This window comes from Lithobates pipiens, unplaced genomic scaffold (genome assembly GCF_037356315.1).
Source record: "Lithobates pipiens isolate NorthernLeopardFrog02 unplaced genomic scaffold, aLitPip1_a1.2 Scaffold_19, whole genome shotgun sequence".
NCBI lineage: Eukaryota > Metazoa > Chordata > Amphibia > Anura > Ranidae > Lithobates > Lithobates pipiens.
In genome coordinates this window covers 40387853-40410030 of record NW_027507764.1, presented here as the reverse complement: position 1 = coordinate 40410030, position 22178 = coordinate 40387853, and the positions used below count along the sequence as shown (strand labels likewise).

The window sequence follows — 22178 nt, the reverse complement described above, 5'->3', positions numbered from 1 at the left end:
TCGTCGGATAATCCGACTGTGTGTGGTATGCATCGGACTGATTCCGTCCGAATCTCCGTCGGACCCAATTTTCCAAAATGTTGGAAATATTTCCCGACCAACTGGTTTGATCGGACATACTCCGATCATGTGTAGAGAATTTTGATCGGGCCAAGTGCCACGCATGCTCAGATAAAATTCCTACATCAAAGCTATTGGCTACTAGTCCCATCGTAACGAAATTACGTCATCACGTTCTGAATGATCGGATTTTTCGACAACTTAGTCCGACCGTGTGTATGCAACAGTTTCGGACAAGATCCCATGGGCAAAATCCGACGGACAAAATGATTTGATTGGCAGAATGTCCGACCGTGTGTACAGGGGCTAAGTCCACTTGGATGGTGGGGCTAGAACCTGGACTCACGGCGCAGGCGCCGATCATCTTCGGCTATTTTCGGATTGTGTGTGTACTGCGCATGCGCAGTACACAGCGGACACTATCCGATGGGGGACTCTATATGATAGGACACCGGTCTTCAACTGATTGATCAAAAAAGTTTTTGTCTTCAGATATATTATAAATTTCAGGACATTTTCTTGCAGTGTCAGTTTGCTGATTGTTCGGTTTTTTGTTTTCTTTTTCTTTCCAGGCGAGTACGATGATAGCGGCCGGACTGACTCTCGCCATTGCGGGATTTACTGGTAAGTGTTGGATTGAAGGTCGCTGTGTGTTTTTGTTGGACCTCCCTCTGTTTTCCACCCCATCCCCCCCCCAAAACAAAACGGAGGCTGTGTGTTCTGACTCGTCCGCTGTCTGGCCGTTCCTGTAAAATGTCCCCTGTAGTGTACAGTACATACTGGGCCAGTATTTCTCAACTGGGTGCTGTTCTGCGTCCATTTTTTTGTTTTTTCTTGCACAACGTCTTGCATTTCCATGTGGTTGATGGGCCGGCCACCAGCACCATAGTAAACGCATGACGCTGAACCGGAGCAGCTCCAGCATTCCAGCTGCATTCTCGCTCCACCTCCTTCCCACTGCCATGGTGTAAGGATGGTTGGGAGGCAGGACTGTACCGTGAAAGGTACTGAGGACTCTATAAAGTGTGGGGGGACTAAGGACTGTGATGTAAACGGAGGGGAGACGAGACTGGGCACTGTAATGTGAAAGGAGGGGGAGGGGCTGGCAACTGTAATGTGAAAGGGGGGGGGGGTGACTGGGGACTGTAATGTGAAAGGAGGGGGGGTGACTGGGGACTGTAATGTGAAGGGGGGGTTGACTGGGGACTGTAATGTGAAAGGAGGGGGGGGGGGTCTGATGTGAAATAAAGGGGGGCTTCGGATGGTGATGTGAAATGGGAAGTGACTGAGAAATCAGTTTTTTGGGGGGTGTGACTGAATACTCTGATGTGAAAGGGGGGGCTGAGGAACGTGAAGGGGAGCGGGGTGGAGGGGAACGGAGGATTCTGATGTGAAAGGAGGAGGGGGGGACGACAACGACTGGGGACTCTGTGAAAGATGGGGGGGAACTGTGAGGACTCTGATGTGAAGGAGGGGGATTAAGGACTCTGATGTGAAAGATAGGGGGGGGGGGGGGCTGAGGACTCTGATGTGATTAGTTGTCCCAAGAACAAGAGTAGCGGGTGGATCTTTCGATGAGGATGTTGGGTCTGGTGGCGACTGTCTATCCCCCTGGTGCCTAACCTGTGGCCCTTTGGTATATGGCATGCGGTCCTTGGTGCTTCAGCAGTGGAGATATATATATGGTATAAGCAATCCTTTTTACTGACTGAAACTGATTCATTCCATGTGTTATGTTGTGATTACCAATGATTGGCCACAGCTAATCACATGGTGCAGATGGGCTGTGATTGGCCCTGTCTGTACCATGTGATCACTATGACCAATCACAGGTAGCAACATAAGCTGTACACAATGAATGGCATGAATCAAAGCTATCCACTGTGTACAAATGTCATGTGCTCTGCTGTGATTGGTCCCAGGAATCACATGATGCTGTCAGGAGGCCGGTACACTGATCAGTCATGGCGTGTCTGGTGAACACAGCTGTGACAGATTGCGGCCCATTCTGGTGGGATCTCATATGACCTCGACCCGGAACGATGAATGTCCCGCCCAGCCGTCATTTAACAATAGGCTTAGCAGGAAGTGGTTAAAAGGGGTAGTAGGGACTGTCGCTGAATTGCATTTCAATTGCATAATATTCTGAATGTCTCCCCAAAACCTCCTCTATGCACTTGTGTTGCTGGACATCGGGTTGACATTTGCTGCTAAAAATGCTGCAGGCACCTGTTTTTAGGCTGCCCATTCAAATGAAGATCACAGCTGTGCGGACGCATCCCGAGGGCCCATACACACCTACCCAGCCCCATTGGCTGCATTAAACAGCCTACCAAGAGCACCACAGTAGGCTGAGGAACGTGAAGGGGAGCGGGGTGGAGGGGAACGGAGGATTCTGATGTGAAAGGAGGAAGGGGGGCGACAACGACTGGGGACTCTGTGAAAGATGGGGGGGGAACTGTGAGGACTCTGATGTGAAAGAAGGAGGGGGGGGTGATGACTGGGGACTCTGATGTGAAGGAAGGGGAGGGGGATTAAGGACTCTGATGTGAAAGATGGGGGGGGAGGCTGAGGACTCTCATGTGATTAGTTGTCCCAAGAACAAGAGTAGCGGGTAGATCTTTCGATGAGGATGTTGGTTCTGGTGGCAACTGTCTATCTCCCTGGTGCCTAACCTGTGGCCCTTTGGTATATGGCATGCGGCCCTTGGTGCTTCAGCAGTGGAGATATATATATGGTATAAGCAATCATTTTTACTGAAGGAAACGGATTCATTCCATGTGTTATGTTGTAATTGGCCCTGTCTGTACCATGTGATCACTATGACCAATCACAGGTAGCAACATAAGCTGTACACAATGAATGGCATGAATCAAAGCCATCCACTGTGTACAAATGTCATGTGCTCTGCTGTGATTGGTTGCAGGAATCACATGATACTGTCAGGAGGCCGGTACACTGATCGCTCATCGGCGGTGTCTGGTGAGCACAGCTGTGACAGATTGCGGCCCATTCTGGTGGGATCTCATATGACCTCGACCCGGAACGACGAATGTCCCGCCCAGCCGTCATTTGACAATAGGCTCGGCAGGAAGTGGTTAAAAGGGGTTGTAGGGACTGTTGCTGAATTGCATTTCAATTGCATAATATTCTGAATGTCTCCCGAAAACCTCCTCTATGCACTTGTGTTGCTGGACATCGGGTTGACATTTGCTGCTAGAAATGCTGCAGGCGCCTGTTTTCTGCACAGCATCCTGCCCATTCAAATGAAGGGAAGACGTCCATTATTGCAGTTTTTATCAGGCCTGTATGATTATTCTCCATCATAATATTTCATATCCTAAAACACAGAAACGGGATAGTGTCCAGTATTCAGACATTGGCAGATTGTACTTTTTCGTATGAGTTTTTTTTTTATTTTTTTTTAGGTCGTTACATTTTACAAGCTTTCAAACACCTGGAGCCTCAAGTGAAGCAAGCTATACAGACCCTGCCAAAGTCGGTGAGTTTCTTAAAGGGAGGCTATAACTGTTTTTTGGGCTATTTTTAGTGTCTGTGTGTGTGTGTATATATATATATATATAAATATTTATGTTCGACCCATTATTAACCACTTAACAACCGCCCATTGCCGATTAACGGCTTCAGGGCGGTTGTTTAACTCTAAGAGGCCGTTAATTAACGGCCTCCCAGAATTCTGCTCTCGCGCGCCCCCTGGGGCGCGCACACGAGAGCATCCATGACCGCTGGGTCCAGTGGACCCGGCGCATCACGAATCACGGTAAACGGCCGCTCATCGCGGCCGTTTACCACGTGATCGCTCCGTCAAATGACGGAGTGATCACTTGTAAACAAGCCGGCGTCATGTTATGACGCCGGTTCCTTCCTCCCCTCTCTGTACCGATCGGTACAGCGGAGGGGGAAGAGATCGGTGTCAGCAGCGATGTGGGCTGCATCTGCAGTGCCCACATCGCTGCTCACCGAAAATTAACCCCTCAATTCCCTGCAAATACTCTGCATTACTCTGCAATTCCCTGCAAATACTCTGCATTACTCTGCAATTCCCTGCAAATACTCTGCATTACTCTGCAATTCCCTGCAAATACTCTGCATTACTCTGCAATTCCCTGCAAATACTCTGCATTACTCTGCAATTCCCTGCAAATACTCTGCAATTCCCTGCAAATACTCTGCAATGCCCTGCAACACTCTGCATTGCCCTGCAACACTCTGCATTGCCCTGCAACACTCTGCATTGCCCTGCAACACTCCGCATTGCCCTGCAACACTCCGCATTGCCCTGCAACACTCCGCAATGCCCTGCAACACTCCGCAATGCCCTGCAACACTCTGCATTGCCCTGCAACACTCTGCATTGCCCTGCAACACTCCGCATTGCCCTGCAACACTCCGCAATGCCCTGCAACACTCCGCAATGCCCTGCAACACTCTGCAATGCCCTGCAACACTCTGCAATGCCCTGCAACACTCCGCAATGCCCTGCAACACTCCGCAATGCCCTGCAACACTCCGCAATGCCCTGCAACACTCTGCAATGCCCTGCAACACTCTGCAATGCCCTGCAACACTCCGCAACACTCCGCAATGCCCTGCAACACTCCGCAACGCTCTGCAATACCCTGCAACACTCTGCAACACTCTGCAACACCCGCCAATACCCTGCAACACTCTGCAATGCTCTGCAACCCCCGCCGATACCCTGCAACACTCTGCAATGCTCTGCAACCCCCGCCGATACCCTGCAACACTCTGCAATGCTCTGCAACCCCCGCCGATACCCTGCAACACTCTGCAATGCTCTGCAACATCCGCCAATACCCTGCAACACTCTGCAATGCTCTGCAACACCCACCAATACCCTGCAATGCTCTGCAACGCAGTACTCTGCAACACCATGCTCTGAGATACCCAGCCATAGTCGGTGATACCCTGCAATACCCAGCCATAGACATCTCCCGCCGCCCTCCGCCCTCCGGTGCTTCTACCGAATCGCTAATACGATCAAAGCCAGAATCTTTTTTTTTTTTCAGGCTTCCCAGCTTAGAGGTGAGATGTGGGTCTTATTGACCCCACATCTCACTGTAAAGAGGACCTGTCATGCCATATTCCTATTACAAGGGATGTTTACATTCCTTGTAATAGGAATAAAAGTGATCAAAAAAATTATTTTTGGGGAAAAAAATGTCAAACTAAAATAAATAAAGTAAAATGAACAATAAAAAAAAATGTTTTTTTTTAATGCGCCCCTGTCCCCATGTGCTCGCATGCAGAAGCGAACGCATGCGTAAGTCCCGCCCACATATGAAAACGGTGTTCAAACCACACATGTGAGGTATCGCTGCGAACGTTAGAGCGAGAGAAATAATTCTAGCCCTAGACCTCCTCTGTAACTCAAAACATATAACCAGTAAAAAAAATGTAAATCGTCGCCTATGGGGTTTCTTAAGTAGCGACGTTTGCCGCCATTCCACGAGCGTGTGCAATTTTGAAGAGTGACATATTAGGTATCTATTTACTCAGCGTAACTTCATCTTTCACATTATGCAAAAATTGGGCTAACTTTACTGTGTTTTTTTTTTTTAAGCACAAAACAGTTTTTTTTCCAAAAAAAAGCATTTGAAAAATTACTGCGCAAATACCGTGCGAGATAAAAAGTTGCAAAGACCACCATTGTATTCTCCAGGGTGTTTGCTAAAAAAACATATATAATGTTTTGGAGTTCTATGTAATTTTCTAGCAAATAAATGATGATTTTTACATGTAGGAGAGAAATGTCAGAATTGTCCTGGGTGCTCCAGAACACCTGATGGCGCTCCATGCATGTTGGGCCTCTGTATGTGGCCACACTGTGTAAAAGTCTCACACATGTGGTATCACCATACTCGGGAGTAATAGCAGAATGTGTTTTGGGGTGTAATTTGTGGTATGCATATGCTGTGTGTGAGAAATAACCTGATAATATGACAATTTTGTGAAAAAAAAAAAAAAAGTAAAAAGAATCTTGATTTTGCAAAGAATTGTGGGAAAAAATGACAACTTCAAAAAACTCATCATGCCTCTTACTAAATACCTTGGAATGTCTTCTTTCCAAAAAGGGGTCATTTGGGGGGTATTTGTACTTTTCTGGCATGTTAGGGTCTCAAGAATTGAAATAGGCCGTCAGTCCTTCAGGTGTGATCAATTTTCAGATATTGGCACCATAGCTTGTGGACTCTATAACTTTCACAAAGACCAAATAATATCCACCAATTTGTACTTATTTTTACCAAAGATATGTAGTAGTATAAATTTTGGCCAAAATTTATGAAGAAAAAATTACTAATCTGCTAAATTTTCTAACAGAAACAAAGAAAAATGCGTTTTTTTACAGAATTTTCGGTATTTTTTCTTTTATAGCACAAAAAATAAAAAACCCAGCGGTGATTAAATACCACCAAAAGAAAGCTCTATTTGTGTGAAAAAAAGGACAAAAATTTCATATAGGTCCAGTGTTGCATGACTGAGTAATTGTCATTCAAAATGCGAGAGCACCGAAAGCTGAAAATTGGTCTGGTTATTAAGGGTGTTTAAGTGCCCAGTGGTCAAGTGGTTAAATTAATATTTTATCTTATTTGTTAATAGTTTCAAGTTTTCAAAATAATGGAATATATATCTTTTTTTTTTTTTCTCTCTTTTAAAGCGGGATCCGCCGGGAGTCCGCGTTTTTTTTTTTTTTTTTTTAAAGCCAGCAGCTACAAATACTGCAGCTGCTGACTTTTAAAATAGTGACACTTACCTGTCCAGCGCGCCTGCGATGTCGGCACCCGAAGCCGATCTCTCGATCGTCTCTCGGGTGCTGCCGCCATCATCTTGGGTATGGGAATCAGGAAGTGGAGCCTTTCGGCTTCATTTCCCGGTTCCCTACTGCGCATGCGCGAGTCACGCTGCGCAATAAGGATGGACCCGCTGCCTCTGGGAGCTGTGTGTTTCCCAGCAGGCAGCGGGGGACTTTCGGAAAGGGGCGTAATCTACGCCCCTTTCCGCAGAGAGCTATCCCCGAAGTGGGTGCAGATACCTGTACTGTACGGGTACCTGCACCCCCCTCCCCCTGAAAGGTGCCAATTGTGGCGCCGGAGGGGGGGATTCCAATGAGCGGAAGGTCCACTTTAGGGTGGACCTCCGCTTTAAGAACAAGTATAACCAAAACTAAAAGACAGTTGTTGATCCGTGCCCTTCCTTGTGATTCCTATGGGGGAGCTACAGCCAGCCCCATTGATTCCCCCCACCCTCAGTGTACGGTCTGGCACAAGCTTAGAGAAAGTGCTGCAGCAGCCCTGGAAGCTTAATACAACATCTATTCATCTACATTCATGTTGTGATCCGTCTACATCACAGGGGTCAAACTGGCGGCCCTCCTCCTGCTGTTGCGGAACTACAAGTCCCATAAGGCATTGCGTGGGTTACAGTTACAAGCATGACTCGCACAGCCGGAGGCATGATGGGACTTGTAATTCCGCAACAGCTGGAGGGTTGCCAGTTTGACTCCCTCAGTAATACCCCTCACCCCATTAGCTAATTGCTACGTCAGTTTCTATAATAAAAAAATTAAAAAAACACATGCAAAAGCCCCAAATGCTCCCCCTAAATTTGCTGTCATGCTCCAGGTCCTGCATCTTTTCTTCTACTGGACTGCTGAAGGGGTGATTCCATTCTTTGGGTATCTGTCACTGCCTGGGTGATGTGCACAGTACCCATTGGCTGTCCAGTGGCGGGATTCTCTCAGGCTCCAGAAGACTGCAGCCATGTGATGTCACAACGAGGGGCGGAGCACACTTCCAATGCTGGATCGCTGGTCTCCACTCCCGGAAGAGCTGTTGAGGGACATGCGCTCAGATATGTTAAACCTGAAATCCAGACATAAAAACTTTAATTTAAATACATTCTTCAGTAGCCAGAGAGGATATAAATCCGCTCTGTGTTCACTAACTTTTTTTTTTTTTTACAAACCCAGATATCATCTTGTAAACGTAGCAGTGACATCATGTGCTGTACACAACCTGAGCAGAGCTATGGGAGGGGCCCAGCAGGCTCCACCCACTACAGGCTGCCTGTAGAAAACGTCAGGAGGGGCGGAGACGAGACCAGCCACCCAGAACAAGGAGAGAGAGAAAAGCTGTGGTAGGGGCCCAGCAGGCTCCGCCTACTACAGGCTGTCTGCAGAAAAGGACAGGAGGGGCGGAGACGAGACCAGCCACCCGCTACAAGGGGAAAGAGCAGCAGTGATTGGTAGGAGGGACCCTTCAGGTTCCACCCACTTCAGGCTGCCTGTAGAAAATTAGAGGAAGGGGGCGGAGACAAGACTAGTCCCCCTGCACAAGGAGAGAGAGCAGCAGTGATCAGTCTTTATTACAGGAGGGTGAAGTCTCACGCTGGATTACTGCAATGCACACCAAGATTTAGGAAGAATACACATGATCAATGGACTTAGCCTATGTTTACTTATCCTGGGGTTTAGCTTTAAAATAGATTTTAAAAAATGGTGTGGCGGGGGGTCAAATCTTTTTTTGCTTCCTGCACAACAGCACTTCCACTTAAAGGAACATCATTGTGAACCAAGCAAAGCTTTATTGTTTTACAGTCAGTCTAACATTGTGAACACACATGCAGGCGTGAAATCTGTGTATTGGTGTTACTTTATTTTCTTACCTGCTGAATGGGGGAAGAAAGGTGACTAAGGAAGCAGAGCTTCACTAGCCATGTTCTCCTATGGCCAATTATTTCATGGGGAGGTTGGAAGGGGATGTGTACCAGTACCATCTCCGTGCCTATAAAAATAAGGAAGGAGGTGTGTTTGTATATAATAATAATAATAATAATAATAATAATATTCCTTGGTTTGAGAGCGTTTTGCAAGGCGAGCAAATTTTTTATTTATTTTTCACCCATTATACTTGCCTACCATGGGTCCAAAGCAGCATATGTCCCTTGGCGCCTCTAAACTGATAACCGTGCAATCGTGCACCGCCGATGGCTCGTCCCCCACAGCTCCCTAAGCAGAGAGCTGCAGCCTGTCAGTCAGAGGCTCTCCGCCCAAACCCCCCCCCCCCCCCCGTCAGCGGCCAGCTCAGGCTCTCTGCGGCTCGCTAAGAGCCTGAGACACGGGTATCAGTCCTGGCACCTGGCGGATCCTGACTCTATTGGCGTGATGACGCGGTGCCTTGACCTATTCCAGTAACATCAGCAGAGAGAGCGGACTTCAGCCACCTGTAGGCTGAAAACGGGTCACAGGAGTGAAACATGGATTGCACTCCTGTGATCCTTAGGAGAAGCCCAGCCAGACGAGCTCAGGTTAGACTTCTCCTTTTTAAATACATTTTGACTTGATATACAAGTAGCGTCACGTCACAACTGAGTATAAAAGAGAAGAGAGGCGCCTCTAAGTGTAGCAATTTGGTTACATGTAATGAAGGTCCAACATTTAGCAACTCACATGGTTGATGATTAAAAGAGGCACATCTAAGTATGCAGACATCCGGGGTAAAGCTGTCCACATAGACCGTCCTCCGCACCGCCATCAATGTCCTCCCTTCCATGCTGCGCTTCACGAGCGGTTCAGATTGCTGTACTGCAGGGTAGTCTTCCCGGTCACGATTGCAGACGGACAGCGGTGAGAGTCGGCGGAAGACAGTCTATATAAATGTAACCAAATTGCTACACTTAGAGGCGCCTCTCTTCTCTTTTATACTCTGGAGCTCATGATGGATTTTTCTTCTAATCCCCTTGTGGAGGCTTCCATTTGTGGATGGACATTTTATGGTTACACAACCTGATCACATTGCTATAATCTTTTTATATGGACTATAAACTGAAGGATTTATGAATAAATGGTTGTGGAACGAATCATCTGAGTTTCCATTATTTCTTATGGGGAAATTCGCTTTGATTTACAAGTGCTTTGGATTACAAGCCTGTTTCTGGAATCAATTATGCTTGCAATCCAAGGTTTTAGTGTGTGTGTATATATGTATGTATGTGTATTATACAGAATTTATACAGCACCAACAGTTTGCGCAGCATTTTACAACATGAGGGCCGACAGTACAGTTACAATACAATTTAATACCAGAGGAATCGGAGGGCCCCGCTCGATACAGCTTACAATCTAGATCAGCCTTTCTCAACCTTTTCAACACAGAGGAACCCTTGAAATAGTTCTCCAGTCTCGGGAAACCCCTGCTAAAAATTAGAAATCTACAACTCGTGATGGTCAGTGAGAAAAATCTTCATTGGGAAGAATTACCTCCATACAGATAGCTAAAAAGATCAATGGTGTCGGTGGAAGGCAGAAATGGCCCAATGCTGAAGGAACCCCTAGCAACCCCTGGAGGAACCCTGGTTGAGAATCACTGATCTAGTATATATGAAAAAAAAAAAAAAAAACTATGAAACTTTTTTGTTTTTTTTATTCATCTTTTATTATTATTACGGTATATATATATATAATATATATATATATATATATATATATATATATATATATATATAATATTGTATATAAAGCTGAAACTCCTTTTTGCTTAATTGATGTTACTGCTGTAACTATTGATTGATACGCAACAATACTCTTGGAATGTGGGCTCCCTCTAGTGGCCAGTTGTGTAAGTGCGACAGCTCTGGCTGAATGGCGTTTGATGTTCATACAGAGCCAACTATTCACAGCTCTGCCTGATCACTAATCCTACCATGTGGCTGGATTCCTGTGCTTACAGAATCGGTATTTAATCGCCTTTCTTTTGGGGAGCATTAACAGTAAAGACATTTTTAGGATATTGGGCCACTTTAAAAGGAACCTAGACAGAAAAGAAGAGAAATATAAAAGCTGCCCTTGCAGATCTGGTTTTTGAAGGCCCTTATAAGCTCCAGGACCACACACACGTTTCATTCTTGGTTCGCTACTGAAAGTGGAGCTATGAGCAAAATAAAAAATGACCTATATGTTGGAGTCTGTCACTAGAATTAAAGTAGCATTCCGAGATATACCCAACTAATTAGAAAAACTGCTCCCTCCCCATTCCTAACACCTATACCAGGGATCTGCAATTAGCGGACCTCCAGCTGTTGCAAAACTACAAGTCCCATCATGCCTCTGCCTCTGGGTGTCATGTTTGTGGCTGTCAGAGTCTTGCTTTGCATCATGGGACTTGAAGTTCTGCAACAGCCAGAGGTCCGCTAATTGCATATCCCTGACCTATACTAACTAACCCGTGTAAGAAAGATCTGTATACTTACATATTTTTGAGGTCACTCTGGTCCAGTTGCATGACCTGATTTTGCGGTGGCTTCAGGGGAATGCTGACAACAGATAGACCACAATAAGCCTTTGAGTGACATCATTGCTTCAAGGCATTCCAACTTTCTTTTTTTTTTCTCCCTCCCCCCCTCAAAGTTCAGGTTTATCATTCTTGTTAAGGTGAGGATGACGTGCCCAGACCCTGCACATGTACAGGAACCACACTGGGTTTTTCTCGGATACATTGCAGCATTTCTGTGCATGCGCGCTGACCTGTTCATTACCTCCTGGGATTTCTACTCGTCCCAGGAGGCAGATCGTGGGATCTCGCTCGTGTGCAGAAACGTTGCAGGATGTCTGTCAGTTTACTAACAGGGGATCACGGTGTTGTCTGCACATGCATCAACATACCATGGGGCACTGCCAGGTCCCGCATACCTGGCAAAGATCCCTGTAGCGTGTCAGCACATGCACCAGAAATGGCGCCAGAGAGTAGCGGAACTTTGCCTACAAAGAAAACGCTGCACTCCATTCACTAGTAAGTTTTTTGTTTTGCCTTTTATACAAGGACAATTGACACAGACAGCAGGACTCAGCCCTGCCCCCAGCCCCAGCTCCAATTATTGGATTTGATTGACAGCAGCAGGAGCCAATCGCTGCGCTGCTATCAATCTATCCAGACAGGACCCGAGACAGCGGCTGGAGCGGGTGTGCTCTTCTCTGTAGCTGGACAGGTGGTTTTAAAAAATCTTAAAGGGTTTACAACCCCTTTAAAAAACAAACACACACCTCTCCGTTGAAATGCATTAAAAACACAGCAAGAACGCACCTGTTACATGAAATGAAAAACACACCATAAAGCACAGTAAAATCGCAGTGTGTTTTCTGCGCCATCATTGCCACCTTTTTCTTTTATCGGCAAAATGAGGATAACACCATTTTCGGTTGATATGTTTCGGTGACCAAAATTTTCGGTGCATCTCTAGTGGAAATTTATTGAAAATGCAGCAAAAACGCACCTGTGTTATTTTTTTGATGCAGTTTTTGAGTCGCATGACCTAAAAATGCACCCTAAGCACAGTAAAATCGTGGCAAAATCACCTGCTTTTTCTTTTACTTTTTTATATTCTTTATTTTGGTGCATTTCTACTTTTGAGTGAAGTTCTGCTTTACGTTTTGCCATCAAAGGGTCCGTTCACACCAAATCTTGGTGCAGAAAAGGTGCGTTCCATGCGGGTGCCAATTAATTGTTAATGGCACTCCAAATGCATAGTGTTTAGTGGGCGCCAGATCGCATGGTGCTGCAGTATCATGCAGTTTGGTGCAGTGCGATCTGTGTTCCGGTGCATTTTGCAGTCCGTTTTTTAAATGAAAGCGATGTCTAGAGCGGAATGTGTTAGTTCCTTCTGAGAACGAGGAGGACTCTCTCAGGAATTGTTCTCAAACTGTTACTCTGGATTTTGCTGCTTACCTATAACTGCATAATCTATATCCAAAATTTCTAGGCAAAGGGCCAATTTACTGCCTTTCAGGCTTTGGGGGGGGGGGGGGAGGGGGGGCCAGTGGGAGTAGTATCCACGCTCTGGCATCTGTGCCCCATCATTGGTTTTGGTGGAAGGAATAGTGCCCCATTGTTGATATTGATGAGACGAATATTCCCTTCGTTGTTGATCTCGATGAGAAGAATAGTGCCCTATTGTTGATATCGATGAGACAAATATTCCCCTCGTTGTTGGTATCGATGAGAAGAATAGTGCCCCATTGTTGATATCGATGAGAAGAATAGTGCCCCGTTGTTGATTTCGATGAGAAGAATAGTGCCCTATTGATATCGTTGAGAAGGATAGTGCCTCAGTGATGGTGTTAGTAGGTGGAACAGTGCTCCATCGTTGGTGTCAGTTGGTGAAATGGTGCCCCAAGAGCCAGATAAAGGTAAGCAGAGGACCACATCCGCCCCTTGGGTTGCAGTTTGGAGACCACTAATCTATACCATACGTTGAATTATTTTGTACATTTCCTGGCACCTTGCGATGACTGACTAGGTTTTTTTTTTGTACCTAATTTATATACACCTTACAATTTCCTTGCAAAGGTTCCAGCCAAAAATACACCTCTGTCCTAAACAAAAAGCCACCCCCTTATTTTTGTGTGTGTGTATATATATATATATTTTATTATTATTTAAATTTTTTTACTTTTTGTGTAGTACAAAGGTGTACTTCCGTCCTCACCCCGCTGCGGCATGGTACATAATTTCCCCATCTGCATTGCCCCCTCCTCCTTCCAATTTGCTGCCTTCTGGGACCTGTGCGTGTCCCAGAAGACGATGGCGCTGTTCGGAAAGTGCAGCGTGACTCGTGCATGCGTAGTAGGAAACCAGCTGTGAAGCCTGAAGGCTTCACTGCCGGGTTCCCTTAATTGCAATGGCGGGGCCTGCACCCGAGCCGATGGATGAATCGGCTTTGGGGGGCTGACACTGTGGAATCCCTGGACAGGTAAGTATCCTTATTTAGTCAGCAGCTACATTATTTATAGCTGCTCACTTTTTTTTTTTTTTGAGGCTGGATCTGCACTTTAAGCATTATGTAACCCATTGCAACTTGTGTGAAGTGCACATTTGAACGCGCTTGTTCCAGTGTGAACCGAACCCTGAAGGCATTTTAAAGAGGTTGTATCTAAAAAAAAAAAAAAGACGGCAAGACAAAGGCATAATGAGCTAGTATGTACTAGTGCATTATGAAATGCTTGGCTTAGAGTGAAGCTTTTGCAGCGGTCCGTGTACACCGATGTGCCGGGCGTCATGTCTCTCGGCGTTATTTCCAGATTCGCGGGCTCCAGTGATGTGATTGGCTGGAGCCGCAATGACGTCACGCCTGCGCATGGGAGCTGCCGATTTACGGTACGTCACGAGCAGGCAGTTTCTTCAGTGCGCATGGGCTGATGGCTTCGGCGCAAGCATATACGGTAAATATATCTCCTAAACTGTGCAGGTTTAGGAGATATTTTCAGTACCAACAGGTAAGCCCTGTTCTAGGCTTGGCTATAGGAAAATATGGAGCAACTAGGTTCACAGACACTTTTTTTTGTATACCGGTCTACCTGCACCTTCAGGTTTTTTTCACCTAATTAAGATGTGGGTTGGTCCTGTAATTTCATGGTGTCATTTGTTACCCTGTACAGTAAATCTTCACGCTTCTGTGTCAGAAGTTTCTGTTTGTGCTCAAACAGGAGGCATGGCACTGCACAGGGTAATGCGTGGCCTCTGTCTGTAGTATGAGAACTGACACTTCCTCTGAATAAACTATATATTCCACAATCCCATGAGTCTCTCAGTCTAGTGCTCTGCAGGTAAGAGCTACACCGTAATTAGATCTGACAAAGGGGCAGAGCAATAAGAGGGGTTGTAAAGTCAGAAGTTTTTTTTATTTTAAATCATTCTATATTCTATGTGTGCAGCAGCTCCCCTCAGCCCCCCAAAACTTACCCTGAACACCATCTCTGTCCAGCGATGTTGCAGGACTGTCTCGGCTGCCCCAGACTCTCCCTCCTGAAATGGCTGAGTCGGCAGCGCCATTGGCTCCCACTGCCGTCAATCGACTTCATTGAGCCTATGAGGAGAGGGGGTGGGGCCAGGCTATGGCTCCATGTCTGAATGGACACAGGGAGCTGTGGCTCGGCTAAGGTGTCCCCATAGCAAGCTGCTTGCTGTGGGGGTGTCAGGGCTGGGCTCAGAGCAGGCCGCTCAGCTGTCTGTTAATTGCCAGCTTCAATCTTTTCCGCGGTGACTCACTTGATGATGATATCCTATTCAACAGTCCTGCCCATTACTTAAGCTGTTCAGTTCCTCTCTGCCTTCGCCATGGTCAACACATCCAGAGACTTTCTTCTGTGTACCTGTTGAAGACTTGCTTGGCTGACGTCCCTTCTGATTCCTGATCCTGCTTGCTGTTCCACTACGCTGATTCTCCAGTTTCCTGATTCTCTGGCCTGTCTTGAAGTATGCTGACATCTGGCTTCCCGACGTCCTGGCTTGTCTGACTATCTGTTCTGGTTACATCCCGCAAGATGAGACGAAATAGTGTGGTGTAAGTCTGTATTTGTCTGTATAGTTTCCTTCAAGAATTGTGTGTTTTTTTTTTTTGTTTACACTTTTGCAATAAGTTTTTACAGACTGGCAAATAAAAAAAAATATATATTTATTATTATTCATTTTTCTTTTTTTTTTTCTTTTAGGCATTTGCCGGTTATTACAAAGGTGGATTTGAACCCAAAATGACTAGAAGGGAAGCTGCCCTGGTGTTGGGAGTCAGGTAAGGGGCGAAGAGCCACATCATCAATAAATACAAATGATCGAATTCTAAGTGTGTGTTTTACCCACTTTTTTTTCTTATTTTATTTTCTCACTTTTGTGTTTTTTTTTTTTTTTCACTTCACTTTTTCACTTCCATCAACAGGAGCTTGCTTTGTGTTGCTTTTCAAAGAACACAAAGCATTCTATAATGGCGACAGTGCCCAGTGAGTAACCCCTTGTGGTCAATGTACATTGGGGTTGCGGCTGCTTGTATAGAACCCGGGCAGGGATTGGAAGATCAAGGCTATCTCTGTAGTAGCACCGACTACTACATTGAGTGTAAGTCTAAATATATTTTGAAAAACATTTAGTAACCACAGATTTCTTCACCCCTTTCGCACTGGGGCCCCGGGCACATTCGTAATAAAGCACCGCTCCTTTTGGCAGCGCTTTACCAGTGTTTAAACTGCACTTTTTGGCAGCTAATGGGGCGCTTTTTACCCCAAAAAAAGGGTTAAAAGCTCCCGTGTTGCGGCACTTCCAATGGACAGGGGTGTTTTGGGAGTGCTAAATACAGCGGCGTTCCCAATGGCATTGCCGCCTTTTCTTTAACCACTTCAGCTCTTGAAGAATTTACCCCCTTCCTGATCAGAGCACTTTTTGCGATTCGGCACTGCGTTGCTTTAACTGACAATTGCGCGGTCGTGTGATGTTGTACCCAAACAAAATTGGCGTCCTTTGTTACCCACAAATAGAGATTTCTTTTGGTGGTGTTTGATCACCTCTGCCGTTTTTTTATTTTTTGCGCTATAAACAAAAAAAAGCAACACTTTTGAAGAAAATGCGTTTTTACTTTTTACTATAATATCCTCCAAAAATATATAAAAAAAAAAACAATTTTTTTCCCCTCAGTTTTTAGGCCGATACGTATTCTTCTACATATTTTTGGTTAAAAAAAATCGCAATAAGCGATTATTGATTGGTTCGCTCAAAAGTTATAGTGTTTACAAAATAGGGGATAGTTTTATGGCATTTTTATAAAAAAAAAAAAAAAAAATGTAAATGGCGGCGATCAATGTGGGTTTTTTTTATTTTTTTATTATTCTTTTATTTTTAATTATTTATTTATTTTTTCTCGTGACTGCGACATTATGGCAGACACATCGGATATTTTTGACACATTTTTGGGACTATTGTCATTTATACAGCAATCAATGCTATACAAATGCACTGATTCCTGTGCAAATGACACTGGCAGTGAAGGGGTTAAGTGTGGCCTAGGGGCGTGTTGCTAACTGTGGGGGCTGTGGCTGTGTGTGACACATCACTGATCTCTGCTCCAATCACAGGGAGCAGAGATCAGTGACACTGTTGCTAGGCAGAACGGGGAGATGCTAAAGTAAACATCGCCTCTCCATGAGGCGATCGCAGGTATCCCCGTGGTGATTGAGTTCACCCGCGACCCGACTCACGGAGCTTCCCACGGGCACGCCACACCCCCCCCCCCCCCACCGCCTCTTGTATCGGCGTGAGGCGATCGGGAAGTGGTTAACTACTTCAATACCAGGGGGCACTTATACACTTTTCTGCCCAGACCAATTTTCAGCTTTCAGCGCTGTCACACTTTGAATGACAATTGCGCAGTCATGCAACACTGTACCCAAAATAAATGTTTATCATTTTGTTCCCACAAATAGAGCTTTCTTTTGGTGGTATTTGATCACTTCTGCTAAAAAAAAAAGCCACCCGCCCCCCCGTCAGATCGTCTCTCCTCTACTCGTGTCTAACAGATGCGAGTGAGGAAAAGCCAATCACCGGCTCTTCCTGTTTACACTGTGATCAGCCGTGATTGGACACGGCTGATCACATGGCAAAGAGTCTCCATCAGAGACTCTTTACTTAGATCGGAGTTGCGGTGTGTCAGACTGATATGCTGCATTACTGATCGCCGCAATGTGTGCCCCCGGGGGCGTGCAGCGGCTCAATATCCTCAAGACATCATATGATGTCTGGTCAGGGTTTTGAAACCACTTTGCTGCCGCCATCTTGCTACATGGCGGGCGACAAGTGGTTAGGCCAAACCCGAACACTTTAGTGGCACAGGGTAATTTCTTTTTTTATTATTATTATTTTTTTTTTTCAGTAAACACTATAGGATTATAAAATAAAAAAAATAAAAAAAGCTGGGACATATTTGGGTGCCTCATGGAGAATAGTCATGCGGCCAACAGTGGGTGTGACCAAATTGCTCTTGCTGACATCATCGCCCCACCCTTCAGTGATGCCAAACCTGCCCCCAGACAGCCGCCCACAGCTCCCAGATGGCAATAAATTTGTGTGCGGCTATCTTGGTTACTTGGAGAGCCACAGTCCAGTCTGAATAATGTGTCCAGGTTTCAGGTGGACTGAAACCCGGACACATGATCCAAAACCTGGACTGTCCGGGTGAATCCTGGACAGGTGGCAACCCTAGTTCCCAACCCACTCCAAAAATGCTGCTTGCAGGACTTTTCTAAACTTCCCGCAAGCGCACCGCCCCAGCGTAAAAAGTCAAATTTAAATGAATGAGATGCTGTTTTCAGGCACTTAGCAAAGGCAATTTCCAGCGCTAAATTTCCTGAAATGCACCCCAGTGTGAAAGCGGTCTAAGGAAGGAATTTCTGCAAGATTGACTTTAAGTGATTCTAAAGGTTGTAATAATAAAAAAAAAATAACAAACATGTTATATTTAGGACCGTGGTATCGGACATGAGAAGGTATGGCGGTGCCAGCAGGAGAATAGTCAGGATCACCAGCTGAGCTAGCTAGGCACACGACCATCTACATACTCTGCAGGTCACACCCCCAAAACATGTTATACTTGCCTGCTCTGTGCAATAGTTTTGCACAGAGCAGCCCTGATCTTACACTTGGGTCCCCCGCCGGCAGTTCTGGCTCCTTTTCCCCCAAGCCCCCGCTAAGGAACCCCATAGGAACCCTTTTGCTGTAGGGGCACTCGAGCAGGCTCACTGCTGTGAATGGACATTGTCCATTCACCCACAGAGCATGGCTCCGCCCAGCCCCCGGCTCTCTCCTCATTGGCTCACTGGCTGTGATTGACACATGTTGCTGTGTGAGCCAATAAGGAAAGAAAGAGAGACCTGGGAGAGCCGCTGCTTTTGTGCACATGGCTGGATCGAGATGGGGCTCAGGAAAGTATAGGGGGGGGGGAGGTTTTTTACCTTTTTTTTAATGCATGAAATTCATTAAGGTTAAAAAACAAAACAAAAAACTTTGCCTTTATAACCACTTTAAAGGGATTTGTAAAGGCTCTTTTTAAAAAAATAAAATAAATAACAAATGTATTACACTTAGGGCCGGTTCACACAGCGGGCGATGCGAGGCGACACGACTCGCCTCGCCTCGCTCCCGCAAGTCGCCCCCGTTCTGTACAATGGAACCGTTCTGAGAGGAGCGACTCGAGTCGCTCCGACTCAGAAAAAAGGTTCCTGTACTACTTCTGGGCGACTTCGGGGGCGACTTGCATTGACTTCTATACAGAAGTCATCTGCAAGTCGCCGCTGAGGTCGCCGCAGGTCGCGGCGAGGCAAGTCGGAGACGCCTCGCCGCGCCTGCAGTGTGAACCGGCCCTTACTTCCCTCATCTGTGCAGTTGGATTTGCACAGAGCAGCCCGGATCCTCCTCTTCTGGGGTCCCTCTTTGCTGCTCCTGGCGAGTGCCCCTCACCCAGCAGCTTTCTATGGGGGCACCTGAGCTGAGTCAGGGCTCTGTGTATCCATTCAGACATGGAGCTTCAACCCGGCCGTGCCCTCTTTCTCCCCTGATTGGCTGACTGATTTTGATTGACACCCAGAAATTTATTTGGGAACAGTGTATCATGACCGCTCAATTGTCATTCAAAGTGTGACAACGCTGAAAGCTAAAAATTTGGCCTGGGCAGGAAGGGGGTGGGGGGAGGGGTGTGCCCAGTATTGAAGTGGTTAAACAGAGACAAATGTACACTCTACATCTACAATATGGTAGCTCGGGATACCGCCAGGGAGGTTACACAGCGAAATGCAGTATTGTTATAGAAGCCCCCTTGCTGCGCTGACCAATGCTCGATCTGATTGGCTGGAGCTCCCCTTATTTATAATGTTGATCTTGGCTTCTTTGGTGTCTTTTATATGAAGTGTTGATCCAGACCTGGTTTTGTTGCAGCCCAACTGCAAATATAACAAAGATAAGAGAAGCTCACAGACGGATTATGCTGCTGAACCACCCTGACAAAGGTAAGGACCGCTAAATATCGTCTTCTTTCCTTTTCTCCTACTATTACGGTTTGCATTGCTGCTGTAGTTCTGGTTGGTTGAGGTCGGCCCCGGCTGCAGTTATGCATTCTCTGTCAGTTGTTTTTTTCATGTTAAGTAAAGTAGTTTGGCCTCGGCTTCAATGCCCCATTCATAGCATGCAGTCTAGAAGGGGGAGAATGTCCCTTTCCATCTGAAATTCATACAGGATTTGTAGTTCTTTATCTTTTTTCCACAAGACAAAAAAAAGAAAATGGGATCCCCGGGTGTCTTCTGTTCTCACACTACATGAGTGTTACACCAAAATTTGATTGAGGGCGGGGGTCACACTATTGCGAATTGAATGTGGTTTCCCTGCAACCAATAGCAGGAGATTTCGACTGGCTCTCAATGGAGCCAGTTCACATATCTCCACTGCTGCTCCAGTGCGCTGCGCTGTGTGAGGTGTGTGTGCTACGCTGTGTAAGACGTGTGCTGCGCTGCGTGAGGCAAATGCTGGTCACACCAAATACTGGGTGTTCTATCAGGTTGAGGTCAGGACTCTGTGCATACCAGTCAAGTACCTCCCCCCCAAACTTGCTCTTCCATGTCTTTATGGACCTTGCTTTGTGCACTGGTCCAAATCATTTGGTGGAGGGGGGATTATGGTGTGGGGGTTGTTTTTCAGGAGTTGGGTTTGGCCCCTTAGTTCCAGTGAAGGGAACTCTTAAGGCGTCAGCATACCAAGACATTTTGGACAATTTCTTGCTCCCAACTTTGTGGGAACAGTTTGGGGACGGCCCCTTCCTGTTCCAACATGACTGCGCACCAGTGCACAAAGCAAGGTCCATAAAGACATGGAGGAGCGAGTTTGGGGTGGAAGAACTTGACTGGCCTGCACAGAGTCCTGATCTCTACTTATGTACATGCGCCTTTTTTTTCTTGTACAGTATTTGTGATAAATTTGCAAAGATTTCAAACTTCTTTGATGTTGCCACTATGGGGTATTGTTTGTAGAAGTAGTGTGAGACCCGAGCGGTGTTATATGGGGTAATGGCGAGACACTTTAATCCTATGTCGGCTCATTGTCTGAGATGAACCAGGGCTCCAGCGGGCGGATATGGAGATCCATAAAGAAAATCAGTCTTTGTCCTGATTGGACAGATTTACTCCCCCGTGTCCAACATCCACTCACCACTGCAACCATCTCCTCCCTTTTCCAGGCGGATCTCCATACATTGCCACCAAGATTAATCTAGCCAAGGCTCTGCTGGAAGCGCAGGCCAAGAAATAGCCGATTGCTCTGGACTTTCTTTTTCCTGAACTCTTTATAATCGTTACCTGGAAGAACGTGATCTCCATTTATGGGAAATTCTTTACCAATAAAATCATCAGAATTCTCACTTTATCCGTCTTCATTTTATGGCAGAAGATTGCAGGTTCAGCTCAAGAATGTCCCCCAGACTTTGATTTGTGTTCCACAATCCAGTCTGATAAATGTGTTGCTATGTCTTTATCTGTCAGCTACACGGCATGGCCAGAAGCTTGTGGACAGCTGACCATGCCCCCCATATGAGCTTGTTGGATATCCCCTTCCAAAACCCAAATGCGTTCGTACGCGTTTCTCCCCCACCCCCCTTGCAGATATTTCCGCCTCCACTTCCAGGCTTCTCCCTATGATTGTGGAGGGTGTCTGCAAATTCTTGTGCATTCAGCCACAAGAGCATTGATGAGTTCAGGTATTGATGTTGTATGACGGAGGTAATGAATAAAAAATCAAGGAGTTCCAGTCGCTAAAATTTTCTTCAGGCCGAGATCCGAATCTCAAGTTTGTGCTATGACAAGATTGGGGTTATTGTATGTCTATCAAAAATATATTGAGTGCCCCTTTATATCCGGTGTGCCCACTTCAGGTGTGCCCCAATCCGAGCGTCCCTTTATATTCAATGTGCTCATCAGAGTGCCCCCTTACATCAGGTGCCCTTTATATCTGGTGTGCCCATCAGAGTGCTCCCTTGCATCAGGTGCCCCTTTGCATCACATGAAACCCATCAGAGTGCCCCTTTGCATCACATGAAACCCATCAGAGTGCCCCTTTGCATCACGTGAAACCCATCAGATTCGGGTACCCCCATCAGAGTGCACCCTTACAATCGGGTACCCCCATCAGAGTGCCCCTTTATATCAGGTGTGCCCCTTTATATCCGGTGTGCCCCTTTATATCCGGTGTGCCCCTTTACATCAAGTGCCCCTTTACATCAAGTGCCCC

The 22178-nt window shown here is 46.2% G+C and overlaps 1 protein-coding gene across 2 annotated transcripts; it reads left to right on the top strand.

The window, feature by feature from the left end:
• Positions 1 to 612: 612 nt before the first annotated feature.
• On the top strand, positions 613 to 21315 carry LOC143998193 (mitochondrial import inner membrane translocase subunit TIM14-like). Of its 2 annotated transcripts, XM_077493915.1 has the most exons (5): positions 613 to 684; positions 3489 to 3562; positions 15584 to 15660; positions 19842 to 19912; positions 21133 to 21315. In XM_077493915.1, exons 1-5 carry the CDS (start codon positions 642 to 644, stop codon positions 21201 to 21203), a joined length of 336 nt encoding a protein of 111 aa, XP_077350041.1. In that variant the 5' UTR covers positions 613 to 641; the 3' UTR covers positions 21204 to 21315. The 2 variants fall into 2 exon arrangements, with proteins under 2 accessions (XP_077350041.1, XP_077350042.1); XM_077493916.1 differs by lacking the exon at positions 21133 to 21315 and having other exon boundaries at positions 19814 to 19912.
• Positions 21316 to 22178: the final 863 nt, after the last annotated feature.